Source organism: Mus pahari, chromosome 2 (genome assembly GCF_900095145.1).
Source record: "Mus pahari chromosome 2, PAHARI_EIJ_v1.1, whole genome shotgun sequence".
In the NCBI taxonomy this organism is placed as follows: domain Eukaryota; kingdom Metazoa; phylum Chordata; class Mammalia; order Rodentia; family Muridae; genus Mus; species Mus pahari.
In genome coordinates, this window is record NC_034591.1 from 124,246,878 (window position 1) to 124,261,235 (window position 14,358).

Below are 14,358 nucleotides of genomic sequence, written 5' to 3' on the forward strand. Positions count from 1 at the left end.
ACACTGCAAACTGCTGACTGTGGGGCAAAGAGACAGGTCATCAGTTATGTGCTCCCCTCGTCCAGAGGGCAGGGGCCAGAGTCCCAGCACTCACTTGACTTTAACAGCCTTTAACTGGAGTTCCAGAGGATCGGATGCCCCCTTCTGACCTCCATGTGCACAACACACAACACACACACATACATGCAGATACAGTACCCGCACACATAAAATAAGAGTAAAAGAAAAATACTTTAAATGACTGAAAACCACAGTGAAAGAGCACTAAACACTAACCAGAGCTGTGAAGTGTCAAACACTGACAACACCAAGTGCTGATAAAAACAACTCTTGTTCTTTTATCCTCTTTGTTTGATTAAAAAGAGAAAAAAAACAGCTATAGAAGTTCCAATTATTTTGTTTCTTTGTGTATTTCCCTGGACTTACATAATATTCCATAGTTCAAAGATTTAAAGGAAAGCTGTGTCTGAAGAAGGGATCAGCAAAGGCCAAACCATTTTTTTTTTTTTTGGCTTTCAGAGTCATATTTATTTCTTCATTTTGCAGACAGTAAGAAGCCATTCAGAACCAGGTATACTGGGCCAGCCTGGGCTATATAGTGAGCTCTAAGCCAGACTGGGCTATGCAATAAATATCTAAGGGGGGGGGGGGAATAGAGGGAGAGAGGGAGGAAGGAAGAGGGAGAGTATGCATGAATCTAAGCGGAAAAGTAGCAGTATTAGATTTGGTCTGCACAAAGACCATTCAAGACGCAAGGCAGCAGATAGAGTGAAGGCAAGGAGTTCACCTGGGAGACTGACGACAGACACTGATGATTCCATGCCTGCCGCATAAAGAGAGCTATAAAGATCCCCATGATGGCATCAAGAATGTGGGGGTTAGTTCTCAAAATGGTTGAACTACAACCCCATCGAATCAGAAAGCAAATGAGGCCATGTGACAAAGACTAGAATAAATGGGACAATTTCACAGAACAAGAGTGACATCAGGAAATAGCCTGCAACAGCTGAGAGGGAAAATGTGACTTCTTCTACAAATCCTTAGGAGAAAGTCAGGCCGTTATAGGAGTGAAAGCTAACGAGCCCTGAGTGCCACACCAGATGCTCAGATAGCTACATTCACAACTTGCCAAGATTCTGGAGCCTTGCACAGCCCCTTCCAAGCATGCAGATGCTTTCATCTGACAGGGAAAATCTATTTCTGCTTCTGACAGCGAACGCCAAGTCACGTCTTGCCAGTGGGGAGAGGGGCTCCGCTCACAAGCTCCCCAAGTCTGAACAATCTTCTCACTTGGAGACACAGGCTGTTTGACCACTACAACCACCAGTCCTGACAGAAGGGGAAAGAAAGGGCAGGCAGAGCTTCTAAAGAATTCGTCTTTTTCATCTGCACTCCCAAAAAGGTAGATATATATCTTTGGATTATTCATGAACAGCCCACATATTTTTCTGTGAAAACAAATTAAGCATATCAAACTGAAACTTATCCGAACAGTCTGAAAATGGCCTGAGGCATGGAGTCCAACAGGTTTTTCAGTAACTCTAAACTGGCTAACCTTTGAATGAGAAGCAACTAAAGCATTGATGTTCTTGACCACTGTCTTCTGCGCACTGCACACAGAGCATTAGCAGTGGGGCTGGTTTTCAGTCAGCTTGATGAATGCCCATCCCCAAGGTGTTCAACGACAAGTATTCAAAGACGCCCTTTGTAAAGGGGGCACTGTCCAGACACATGCTCCTATCAAGATGTTTACAGTACCGGAACACCTGGACCAGAGGCTTTCTCTAAAGCTGTAGCCTCACTGTGGTATCCACTCCCCACAGGGCTGCCTTGTCTGGTTACAGTGACAGAGACTTGATGGGTGTTGCAGTGACAGAGACTTACAGGGTGGGGGATAGCCACGGGGGGCCCACCCTCTCAGATGTGAAGGGGAGGGAGAATGTGAAAGGGTCTCTGTGAGGGGAGACTGAGAGGGGATTTGGGATGTAAATAAATAGATAAATTTTAAAAAAAGACAGGGGAAGTAAAATTAGCAGTGGGGCTGGTCTTAATACTGTTCTTCAGTTAGTCTGATGAATTCTCATCCCCAACGTGTTCAGACAACAAGTATTCAAAGATACTCTTTGTAAAGGGGGCACTGTCCAGACACATGCCCAGAGGGAAAAGGCAATCTTCTTTTCCAAGGAATAGGTACATTCTCCTATGAATGTCATATGAACAGGCTCATGAAAACAACCACTAAGTGGCTCAAGTTCGTCACTCAACAAGTTCCTCTTATTTTCTCCAAATTACACTGCTGATTCAAAATCTGTTCCCATCACAGCCCAGGCTAGGAGGTTCATGAAAAATACCATCTAATGTACCTTAGTATTAAAACATTAGTGAATTTTGCAGCCGTTTAAATACCACACTTCACTAGTTACCATTACCACAGTCCAGGGGCACATAAAATAAGACATTTTTATAAAGGGCTCTAAAGCTGAAACAGACACATGCAAATGGTATTCCTTTAGAGAAATGTAAGGTTAATGTCAAGACTGATGCATTAAATCCTTGCTGTTGTCTGCTTAGAGGACAAGGGCTACCCCATCAAGATACAAGCCTATTCTACAAGATACTCACTGGGTTGAGCGTTTCCTCAACAGAATGGTGAACGGTCCACCAGTCTGAGGTCCACTCCCATGCGTTCCCCACTATGTTGTATAAGCCATAGCCATTGGGAGGAAAGGCATCAACCTAGAAATAAAGGGTACAACATTGACCAATTAATTATTCACTGTGCTATAAAAATCTCTCTGGTACATGAATGAATCAAGATCTATTTATTTCAGAATATGAATACCAATTTTCATGACCACCTACCAAAAAGTAGTCTGGGAAAATAAATATAAAAATCTCGGCCCCCTCTGTTTAGTTTTACTTTAAGCATTCAGAGGGAGTTTATAAACCTAAGGGAGTTTTAAAATGGGCTGGAACTAGTGAGGCTATTTTTAACAGAAATAATAGTAACTAACACTAACTGTAAGTACCAAGGCTTGACTAATATGGGAGAAATGTGCGTGTAAGGATATGTATGTATTGCCAGGCAGTAGTGGCTCACGCCTTTAATCCCAGCACTTGGGAGGCAGAGACAGGAGGATTTATGAGTTCAAGGCCAGCCTGGTCTACAGCCTGAGCTCCAGGACAGCCAAGGCTATACAGAGAAACCCTGTCTCGAAAACCAAAAAAAAAGACAAAAGAAAAAAAGAATATGTACGTGTGTGTGTGTGTGTGTGTGTGTGTGTGTGTGTGTGTGTGTGATTATATGTATGAGTATGTGGGGGTATACAGACAAACAGTATTTAGGCCTTGAAAATCATTAACAGAAATGTCCTCCTAGTATCAAAGTCTTGTCACTAGAAAGCAGCTTTTCCAGGCAAATAGTGTCTTTCAGCAGCATAGATTCCGCATTAACTCTGCCTTCTCCACAAGCCCCATCTAGTTGACCACTTTCTCTTTAATCTTCACTCACTGTCATTAAATAGGGAAAATGTCAGCTCATTAACCCATGTGTTTCTAACAGCAGGTCTCTGGAATGCAGCAGTCTGCAGTAAATTATATATCCGCCAAGGAATCACAGCCCAATTCAAAGGCAGGTCAGACAGTGCAGGGTAACACCCACAGGCATGGAAGCAAGGTGCAGTTTACGTACGACAGAGGGCAGGCAGGAGGAGAAAACACACTGAACAATAGTGAATTCAGGTCACTGGCCAGCTTCATGCCTGAAAGATTTTCCCCATCAGGATTGGGGGTTTAGCTCAGTGGAAGAGCGTGTAAGGTGAGGTCTGAGGTTTGGTCCCCACAATAGGCAGGGGACAGGTAGATATCATAAAAATACAAAGTCAAAATATAAAAGCAAAACAAAAAACCTTTGGGGAAAAATTCTCTTAGCCTTCTTCTCAATAGACATTTTTTTAAAAATGTGTTTGTGATGAAAAAGGCTGTTATCTTCAGAGATATTTTTTCTCTTTTCATAATTCATGCTTTTCCATAATGAAGAAGTAAGACTGTAAGAATGAATAAACTAACATTCATGTCTAAATGGCTTCAGATGGTGCTACATCTACCCATGAATACAGAAGCATCTGCAGGTTGGGCAATTCAGTGCATTTTAATCCAAGTTAGGAAGCCACACTGAAAGGCAGTTCATGGAGATGAGCAGGGAAGTCAAACCCCACCATTCTGCTTCCATAATGAGCGTTCACTATGGAAACAGCCTTGGCTCATTCAGAAATGCCATGTGCGGCCAGTACAGGCAGGGAGGGCTCCGTGGCAAGTGAGTTTGTAAAGAGTTTAATGAAGGAAGCAAAAGGAGAAACTACAACTCAGCTCTAAAGAGCTGGGCCTGACAGGCACACAGGCAATCCCACCATCTGGGAGGTGGAGGCAGGAGGATCAAGACTAGCCTGGGCTACATGGTGAGTCTGAGGCTAGCTGGGACCACATCAGACACTCACACTCACTCTCGTTCTCTTTCAATACAGCTCTACAAAGCAAAATGGGACAGAGAAATTATGAGGATAGGAAAGGCCACACAAATTCCAAGGGACAAACTCCAGTGGGAGGATCTATGCATGCCCTGGAATAGGATCTGTGATCCAAATATAAGAGACAAGAGGGAGGGGAGGCCCAGCATAAGCTATAAAACATGTCTGGGATAGAAAGAGCCCCTGGACTAAGCTGGAAGCAACGAGAAAGAGAAGAGAGGAGTAGGCCGTGGGGAGGAAGTGGAAGACACTATGAGGCAGAGGGAATAAGAAACTGAAACACATTCGAGAGAAAGGGATCCATCTCCAGGTTTCTAGAAGGTACATGAGAGGTACCATGTTAACCTTCCTAGGCTAGTCCTTAACAAGGAAGTAGCAGGGCCCATTAAAGGTTTGCCCTCCCCCTTTTAAATAAGAGAATATCTGAAGTAAAATCTGCAAGTTAGCACCCTTTTAGTTACTAGCTTATTAAATGTGAGCAGGTCAGTATGGGAAATGGAGTTTTCACTGCCCAAGGTCATAGGAATCACACTGACTAACCAAAGCTTCCTCCTAGGATCCTCACACGAAAACAAGAGGACAAGACAGATCCTTCTTGAAATGAGAACGCGCTGCTAAGCATTAAGACCAAAATGAATTCGTGATGGTGTAACAGTGCAATAGCAAGACGTCCATCCATCTCCCTAGGCTCACAGTGCACAACACTCAGAGTCTCGAGGTGTTTGGTGCCAGCCTGACCCTGTCTTAAAAATGAAAACAATCCAGTAAGTTAGATTCTTATCCTCAACTTCCGAGAGCATGGTGACAACTGTAGTGGTCTGTATAAGTACAGCTCCCACAGATTCATGAGTTTGAATGCTTGGCCATAGGGAATGGCACTATTAAAAGTATGTCCTAACATAGATGTGACCCATCTGAAGCCTTCCTCACCTTTGATTAAGTCTATTTTCAGGCTGGGCAGTGGTGGCGCACGCCTTTAATCCCAGCACATGGGAGGCAGAGGCAGGCGGATTTCTGAGTTTGAGGTCAGCCTGGTCTACAGAGTGAGTTCCAGGTCAGCCAGGGCTGTACAGAGAAACCCTGTATGGAAAAACCAAAAAAAAAAAAAAAAAAAAAGTCTACTTTCAGAATGGGTTCCTTCAGAGCTGCTGGTAACTAACAATTTTATCTTGGTAACTGTGGAGCAATGTCTTTAGGTTAAGTTCTGTATATACTTGCTGACCTCTCTGTCAAACACTGATGCCAAACAACGGAAGGGCAGAGCAGGGGTTTGGGTCGCTTAGTGCTAGTGTGGTCCTAGGTTCAATCCCCAGAACCACAATAAAGGTAATAAAATAAACATCTGCAGAGAGTGCATAACTCATATTGATCTCTCTCTGTCTCTGTGTGTGAATCTGTGTGTATGTGTGTGTCTGTGTGTGTGTCTGTGTGTGTATCTGTGTGTGTGTCTGTGTGTCTGTGTGTATCTGTGTGTGTGTACCAAGTCCTCTGAGCTTTATGTTGTTTACAAAGGTACCCAGAAATGACTCATTATTTCTTCTTCTTCCTCTTCCTCTTCTTCTTCCTCCTCCTCTTCTTCTTCCTCCTCCTCCTCCTCCTCCTTTCGCCTCACTTAATTACCTCTTACTAAAATTGACTGGGGCTTACATTATTGATCTGGTTTATTATAGCTACCACAGACTTCTTCCAACAACAGAGACAGTGGTAGCTGTCACCTGTGCCTCTGGGATGGAGCCTGCCCATCTCTAAGGACAAAACGATCCTGTTCAACAGCGGAACACATGGACACTTCTGTACTTTGGCCTTCACAGCTCTCATGTGAATGCTGTTACTATAACAACTAAGGTCTACTCCATCTGAGCAATGCTCTGGGTTCAGGGTTTATTGCAGCTGCTGTAGGTGGCACTACACACTTTGAGGGAGACCCCTCCTGCCAAGGTCCCACTTCCTGCCAGGCTCCTTCATGTGTTCTTGTCCAGAGAAGGTTGGAAATGAGTTTGACAGGCAATGCTATCCGTTTCAGTGCTACCTGCACATCCAGGTGAAGCTACTGCTCTGCTCTCTGTAACAACTAACATCTTTTTAATGATTTTTTTAAAAGAGAGAAAAAAAGAGAGTGTATGTGTACCCACTCATGTAGCACAATGTGTATGTACATGTCAGAGGACAGGGAATCAAAGTCTATCTTCTTCTAGCATCCTTAGATCCCAGGGATCTAACAGCTTTACCTACTGAGCATCTGACCAGCTCAGACAGCCAAGGCCTTGCCTGGACTTTCACACATACTCACATCAGGCACCAGCACTGACATTTTGCTCCAGCACCACTTCTGCTGGCCAAGAGGACCCCTAGAAGTCCTCACTCCATGCCCTGCTCCTAACAAAAGGCTTGGCTTGTTATCCATTTAAAGCATGAAGAGAGGTAGAAATCACTGCCTTCTAAGACTTCCAATGCTTTACAAACAAAACTAAGTGTCTGGAAGAGGAGCAGCTATCCTAGAGGAAACTTAGGAGGAACGGGCGACCAGATGGCTTGATTTGCCTTTTCTGCCTTACTGAATAATGCATCGTCTCCCATCAGTTTGTGTTGGCTTAACATATATGTAACTCACATACACGGAATTGGATACAAACACAAATGCATCATGTGCTATGGAGGACTCCGTATCCTCAAGCAACTTGCTTTTTAACTAAATTCTGCTCCAAATGCTACAATGCCAACAACAGCTCAGATTTTCCATTTTTCTTACATCGGGTGACTCTTCACTCTTTCTTTTCCCAGATTTTCTTGGTCTTTTACTCTCATTTATTTAGTTTTCAAGCTGAAACTTTCTAACCATTTGGTCACATTCCAAATAACATATCTGTGTCAAATGTATAAATATACTCTGCAAGAAGATTTTCTTGAGGAAAAAAATGCAAATTTTTAGAAGGAGGAGGAGGAGTGAGGGGGAGGGAGGGAGGGAGGGAGGGAGAGAGAGAGAGAGAAAGAGGGAGGGAGAGAGAGATCACTTTCTTTCTAACAAACGCAGGCAGTAGGGCTATTTGTACATCATAAAACTTCTTTCCTCATTGTCTTAAGAGAGAATAGAATTTTCTTTTTCTGGTCTGAAGAATGGTATCCCCTCAGAACTTATGCTGACACTTAGTCCTCAATTCAACAGGACTAAGAGAGTGGCCTATGGGAGATGACTAAGGAATGACTGATACCATGAGTTCTTTCATAGACAGGCGCAAGGCTGAGGGAGTGTGCTGTTACTCCCTTCAAAGGGATACACAAATGCCAATCTTACTAAGGTATCCATCTTGAACATTCTAGTTTCCAGATCTGTGAGACATGTTCCTGTTTATCAGTGATGGAGCCTATGGGATTTTGTTATAGCCGCACAAATAAACTGAGATGATTTTTAAACACAGCTTCATTAGTGTACTGTTGGTAAAAGCTCCATGAGAGAAGAACTCTCCCACATCAGTAAAAGGAAACATACCCTGGGCACTACTGAACACAATTTAGCCAAGAGAAGTTTTCTAGGGTGGGAGTGCATCTCAGTGGGAGAACACATGCTTAGATACAGGCAAGACATTGGGTTGGTTCCCGGTGGAAGAGGAAGTGAAAGCGAATGGAGTCATTTGAGACATTTTCTAACCTTTAGCCATTGATTGCGCTGAGAATCTGTCTTTTTAAAAACCAGAGATGCTCAGTATGAATATGCAAGATGTCCACTGCAGTATTATTTAAGCAAAGCAGGACTTATTTATACGACAGTTTATCCAGCCTGTGAACGTCAATGTGATCATGGTCTATGAGTGACAGATAAAATGCTCCTTGTGGTAAAAGGGAACCAGCGGGATTTCAAGTCTTCCATCCAGAGACCAGAGATGCGCTCTGTGGTGAACACATGCACTGCTCTTCCAGAGGACACAACTTCATTTTCCAGCACCAAAGCACGCCTGCACATACCCTTACACAAATAACTAAAAATAACATCTTTAATCTTTAAAATATTCTATCCAACATGATTTAAAAGGAATATATAAAAATATATATGCTACATATATACCAGAGATACACATGCTGGCAAAAGGAGTTAGGATCATGGGATTTGGGAACAAGCCAAGCTGTGGTCACTTTCCCAGCTATGTAAACTGGAACAGGAGTTTACATCTCTGTGCCTCAGAATGTCACAGGGACACCAATACCCATCTTAAAGAGTTAAATGGACATTACAAATGAGAAGATCTATGCATGATAATGGAGCAGTATGCCTGGCACACTGCAAAGCTGGTGCCACCATCACCACTAACCCCTTGGATGAGTGGAAGGTCAGGAACCAAAGTGCTAATAGAGATTAACCTGGGAAGTAGAATTCCAGGCCAGCTTAGCTTCTTCCTCTATCCTAGGAGTCTTTTTGTTATGCGTGCATTATATAGTCATAAAAAATGCACCCTACAGGAGACATCTGTTGATTTCCAGCATTTGCCACACTTGAGGGTGGAATATGTAGATAGAACAGTGTCAGTCAGAGAGCAAATGGTGCCTTTCATCCCCCCCCACATACACACACACACACACACACACACACACACACACACACAATATATTTGGGCGTGCTCATGCCACAGTGTGTGTGGAAACCAGGAGACAGCTTATGAGATTCTGCTCTCTCCTCCCACTATAAGGGTTCTAGGTGATAACCTGGGTCAGCATTCTTGCTTGCAAGTAGTTCTCCCCACTGATGAATTTCTCTGGCGCTGGTTTTGTGTTCTTCAGATGGGGTTTCCTGTAACTCAAGCTGGCCTAGAACTCACTATGTAGCCAAGCTGAAGTTCTGATCCTCCTGCCTCAACCACCAGATGCCCATGTCAGACCCAGGTCTTCCACCTCAGTCCCAGTACCTTGGCTCCCCAGCACACAGCCCTTCTCGGGAAGCCTGCTTACTCACGGGGGCAGTTCCTTGGAAGCCATCCTCACCAGTGTTGCTCACAGGAAACTTGCCCTGCCAGATGTTGGCATAATGCTGTCCTTTGGGCTGCAGTTTGTTGCCCCAGGGGAAAAGCCTGTGAGGAAAGACACAGGCATCAGCATGGTGCAGAGGCTTCTGGACCACAGTCAAGAGAAAGGATGCAGAGGGAGAGAACAAAGAATGCATGTTTGTCCTGGGTGAGCTGTTTCTTTAAAAGATAGCCTTGTAAATATAACTTTTAATTGGGACTTTTAAATTTTTTCTTATAGCAACTCATGTCAAGTGTGCAAAACGTCAGTCCCTCCTCAGCACTGAGAAGGCCTGAGATAAATGATATGACTGAAAGAGGCCTTCTAGAGATTGGAGACACAAGGCATCACTCTGGACTTATATGGTAACATGAACAGGCACTGAGCACCACAATTTGTTTTAAGCCCTGTCTATTTTAAGGAGCTTTTCCTAGAAGATGTGACCCAAACATGAGTTTTCTGTCTCATGGCTGTAGAAGCAGAGAATACCATGGCTTCAGAAGACTGCCAAAATAAGAAAATGCTAAAAGCAGGGCAGCCTGCCAAGCAGCTCTGAGGAGGGTTACACAGGAGCGGGTGTGTGGCCAGAGCTCACTCTGTGACTACAGAGTCCATTTGGCCCCACACCTGGCTTTAGGAACTGTAAAGAGTTCGTGACTCACCCACTAGTGTCACCAAAGCACCTCACAAGGAAGAAGAAAAGCCAGCTGTTATTAATCAACTCCCTGACCACAGCAAGTTCCAGGGAGCCAAAGAGAAGAGGGAAGGGAGGAGCAGAGGAAGAAGGGGTGGAAGAGAACGTCAGCACATGGCAGGGCAAGGCAAGGCCTCGTGGTTGAGTACCTGTTCTGCAGGCCTCCTCTACAGCTGTATTCCCACTCTGCCTCTGTAGGCAACCTCTTCCCCGCCCATGTGCAGTAGGCAACAGCGTCGTTCCAGGAGACATGGAGAACCGGATGATTTGACCTAGAGAGGAGCAAGCGCAGTTAAAAGAGACAATGGCCAGAACAGAAAGCAAGAGGTAGATTCACAAAGTGACCACAGTCATGATTTCAGAGCCTAGCTGTGACACACCTGTCCTCTCCAGTGAGGAGTTCTGAAGTCTTAGATGTCCAAATGGGTCACAGCCTCTCTGCACTCCAGCAAGCGTCTCTTCACTTTGCAGCCTTGGAGGCCCACAGATTCCATGGGGATGGCAGAGAAGCTCTGCCCCCATTGGCTCAGCTGCTTAGAGCCATCAGCAGACGCTCTGGCTCCTTCAGCATTTTGCAGAACGGTTAGGGGCACCTTAGAGCCTCCAGTGTCCATCATAGCAGAGACATAAGGCCCACAGAGGCTTAGTTTATAATCTGTACATTCCTCAGAGCTCCGTGCAAAGTACACCAGAACTTTGTTGGGCCTACTTGGTAGTTTTGGCATCTACTCCCTTACACATCTGTGAGTCCCTAAAAGACATTCTACATGCCAAACTCTTAGCCTGTCTCCAGACACCTAGCTTTTAACTTTGCATGTTTCTGCTAGCCTACTAAGGGCCACCTAGCACCATCTGTCTCACACTAGCAGCCTCTCCCGAGAGGACGGAGGAAGTCACTGGAGCTGAAATCACCACTCACTTTTAGGTGACCAAGACTGGACCGCCTAACTCCACATGCATCTCTGAATTCCTACAGGACATTCATTAATTTGCTTAACAAAGGTTCCTGAGTAGCTCTGAGTCTAGAGCATAAATTTAAAAGTATATTCCAGTTTGGGAGTACGGCTCAGTCATAAAACAGATGGCTGTGGTTCAAGTCTTAGCACCACAAATGAAAATGCAGTCTCCTTTGGGGTTTCCTTCTACTAGCATGACAAGCAACTTTGAATCTGGAAAAGAAGGTAAAATTGGGAGCTGGGGACCCAGTTCATCCCAGGTCCTCAAGGATCCTACAACTTTCTACCTCATCGTCTATTTCTAGCATGGAGGAAGCCAGTTCTGACCTTGAAAAGTTTTATATCTATCAAGGGGGTTGTATCTCTAGAGCTGAAGTTTATATATATACTCCCTGCTCCCTGATTTAAAGGGGAATAACCTTGAATATAGTTAGAAACAAAGGCCAAAAGCCCTGTCTGAAGAATGGTGTTAGCCAAAGCTCCCCGGCTGTTAGAAGCCACGTCAAAACTGAAACCCGGCTTCATCCCCAGGGTATAATGTGCATCTCTGTTTTGGCTTAAGACAATTACCTCCTTGCCACCCCAGAGACCTGCTGCAGCTCTGGGTTTTGTTTTGGTTTGGTTTGGTTTGGTTTTAGTCAGATTTTGGCTTCTAAGTATGTCAGTCCAGGACTAAAAGGCACATGGATGCTATACCCAAGGCCATCTGATAGAACATAACTAGTATCCATAAGAGACAGTCTTCTTCCACATAAAGACTCCTTCATGGATAGACTGTTATGAGTAAACGTGTCATGACATTTGTGATAGCCTGTCCAAAGCAAGGCAATGTGTGAGGAGGAACTCTGACAAGCCAGATGAAGCAGGAAAGAGTCCGTTTAGTCAAAGCCTTCCGTGAGCAGACACTGTGACTAGGATTTCATACACATTACTTCCCATCAACTCCTTGCCTTCCCAAGAGTGGCTGGTTATACCTGCCATTCATTTTACATATGAAGAGAGCTGCTGAGTTCTGCAAGAGCACAGACATTTTCATTGGAACAAACCATAACAACAGGGCGTGACCAGACTCACCTGTGCAGAATAGTGGAGTCTGGACCCTCAGGGTGTCTCCAATTAGCTCCCTTGACAGGCAACCACCATGGAGCAGCTGCAACCTCAAAGCAACCAAAACAGGCTTCTGTCAGCTACTGTGACTCCAGAACTACCCCATACTCATACACACAGCCAAATAATAAATAAAAACCCCACATAGGGTCACGAGGTCTATTTGGGTTCTAAAATACATGCCTTTACAGAGTATCAGTACCACAGACTTACATGTGACCACATAGTCAAACAAAAAACTACCAGTTCATACAAATGTATTTAAGTGCTACATAGCAACAGGGGTTTTCTTAGGCTGCCCTGCCCACTTATCCTCTATAAGCCGTGACAAGTGGGAGATAGGAAGGGAGGTATGTCTCCATCTTAAAAGATGGGGAAACAGTTCATCTTCACATTAAACATGAGGTTGAAGGCTATCCAAAGTGGCCAGGGATCAAGTGGAACTCAGAAGAAAAACAAGAAACTATGTTTAAAAGATCATGGTTCAATCTGCAGCTCAACAAAATGTCTGACAGACCTTCCTCTGGGAAACAGGATCTCAATCCAGCCTCGACTAACAGAACGTAGGGGCCAAATCAGGCACGGCTGTGGAATACTCAGGGAACTCTTACTAGAACCTCAGTCACTTTTGGGGGGGTGGGCGGGGGGGGTCTGTTAATCGTGCTCACCCTAGTAATGAGGATGAGGAGGGAACACTGCCCAGTGACTGGTTAGCACCTGAAGCTTTGATACCAGTCAAAAGTAGTTTTGAACTGTGGCTCGGCTGCTCACAGCATAACCCTCTCCGGGGCTGCTTGTTCATCTGCAGATAGTCACTAACATCCATTAAGGTGAAGAATTCTAACATAAAGGACTTAAGGCTCTGCCCTTAGCCACTTAGGGTTATGACTGGGCAAGCAGTAGGGAAAAGGGACCAGTCTCACTGAGCATGGCCCTATGACAAGCAGTCACAAGGAAAGCCACAAAAAATCCATCAGTGCTGCTAATACTGAAGAACAGAAACTTGGGAAGGATTCTTCTAACATAGACTGGAGCGGACACGAGTTCGGCCCCGTGCCAACTGTATTCTCAACACACTGCATCCTTATAAGCTGGTGGGGTGGTAGTGATAGGGACTGTGTCCCTGCTGACAAAGACAGCTGTCACTGTGAGCTCCAAGACTACCCTCATCCATTTTTTTCCACATTAACACAATCAAAACATTTAAGATATCTCCACAACAACCTGATGGAAAAAGACTTTTGGTTTAAACACTTCAATAGAAAAGGCATTTTGTCCTTCACCATGACTGACTGCAAGGCATTAGATTTCACAGCATGCAGGAACTGAGAGCATGCCCTTCATCTACAGCTAATCTGGGTTTGTTCTGTTTGGTGCCAATGACAGGCAATTTGCTCAGTGTCAAGGGAAGATGTGTACAGAAAGCTCAAGTCATCCCACTTCTGGATTGCAGGAAAATAACCACGTGACTCCACCTACCCAACTCCACTCCAAGCACAAAGCGCTATCGACGGAAGATTCTAGCTCTTAAATTAAAAAAGAAAAAAACAAAATACATTAAATCTGGATGGTAGATACTGGACCGCCTTCATTCTTTTTTTTTTCTCATGATATTTTGTATTTTGAAATATTTCTTCCACGTTTAGCACTGAAAACAAATAGACAATCTGTTTGTATCCATTCTGCCCACTAATGCTCATTTAGACATTTCTAGTTTGGAACTGTAATAAACAGCAAGTTGAATCTTCTTCAAAGAGCTTGTAGCTTTGGGTGATGTCCATGCCTACTCGCTCTACATTGTGAAAGACTTCAGTTATCCATATGCCAGTCTTTAAAAGAGATGACAAATGCCAGGTTCGGAGGAAGCTCCTCAAGGCCTTTGCTCCTGTGAAGGCTCTATGCCCCAATATAGTGGAATGCCAGGGCCAGGAAGCAGGAATGGGTGGGTTGGTGAGCAGGGGGATGGAGAAGGGGATAGGGGTAAGGAGTTTTCAGAAGGGAAGCCAGGAAAGGGGATAACATTTGAAATATAAATAAAGAAAATAACTAGTTTAAAAAAAAAAAAAAAAAAAAAAAAAAAAAA

At 44.3% G+C, this 14,358-nt stretch overlaps 1 protein-coding gene across 1 annotated transcript in view; it reads right to left on the reverse strand.

Annotated features, from left to right (window-relative positions):
- Positions 1-14,358, reverse strand: part of Sumf1 (sulfatase modifying factor 1) — a 78,170-nt gene that overhangs the window by 34,518 nt on the left and 29,294 nt on the right. The window contains exons 4-7 of the mRNA XM_021190554.1: positions 12,243-12,325; positions 10,362-10,484; positions 9,469-9,583; positions 2,623-2,736 (exon numbers count right to left, since the gene is read on the reverse strand). Of these exons, the coding sequence (XP_021046213.1) occupies positions 2,623-2,736; positions 9,469-9,583; positions 10,362-10,484; positions 12,243-12,325 (435 nt within the window). The remainder of the gene's footprint in view (positions 1-2,622; positions 2,737-9,468; positions 9,584-10,361; positions 10,485-12,242; positions 12,326-14,358) is intronic.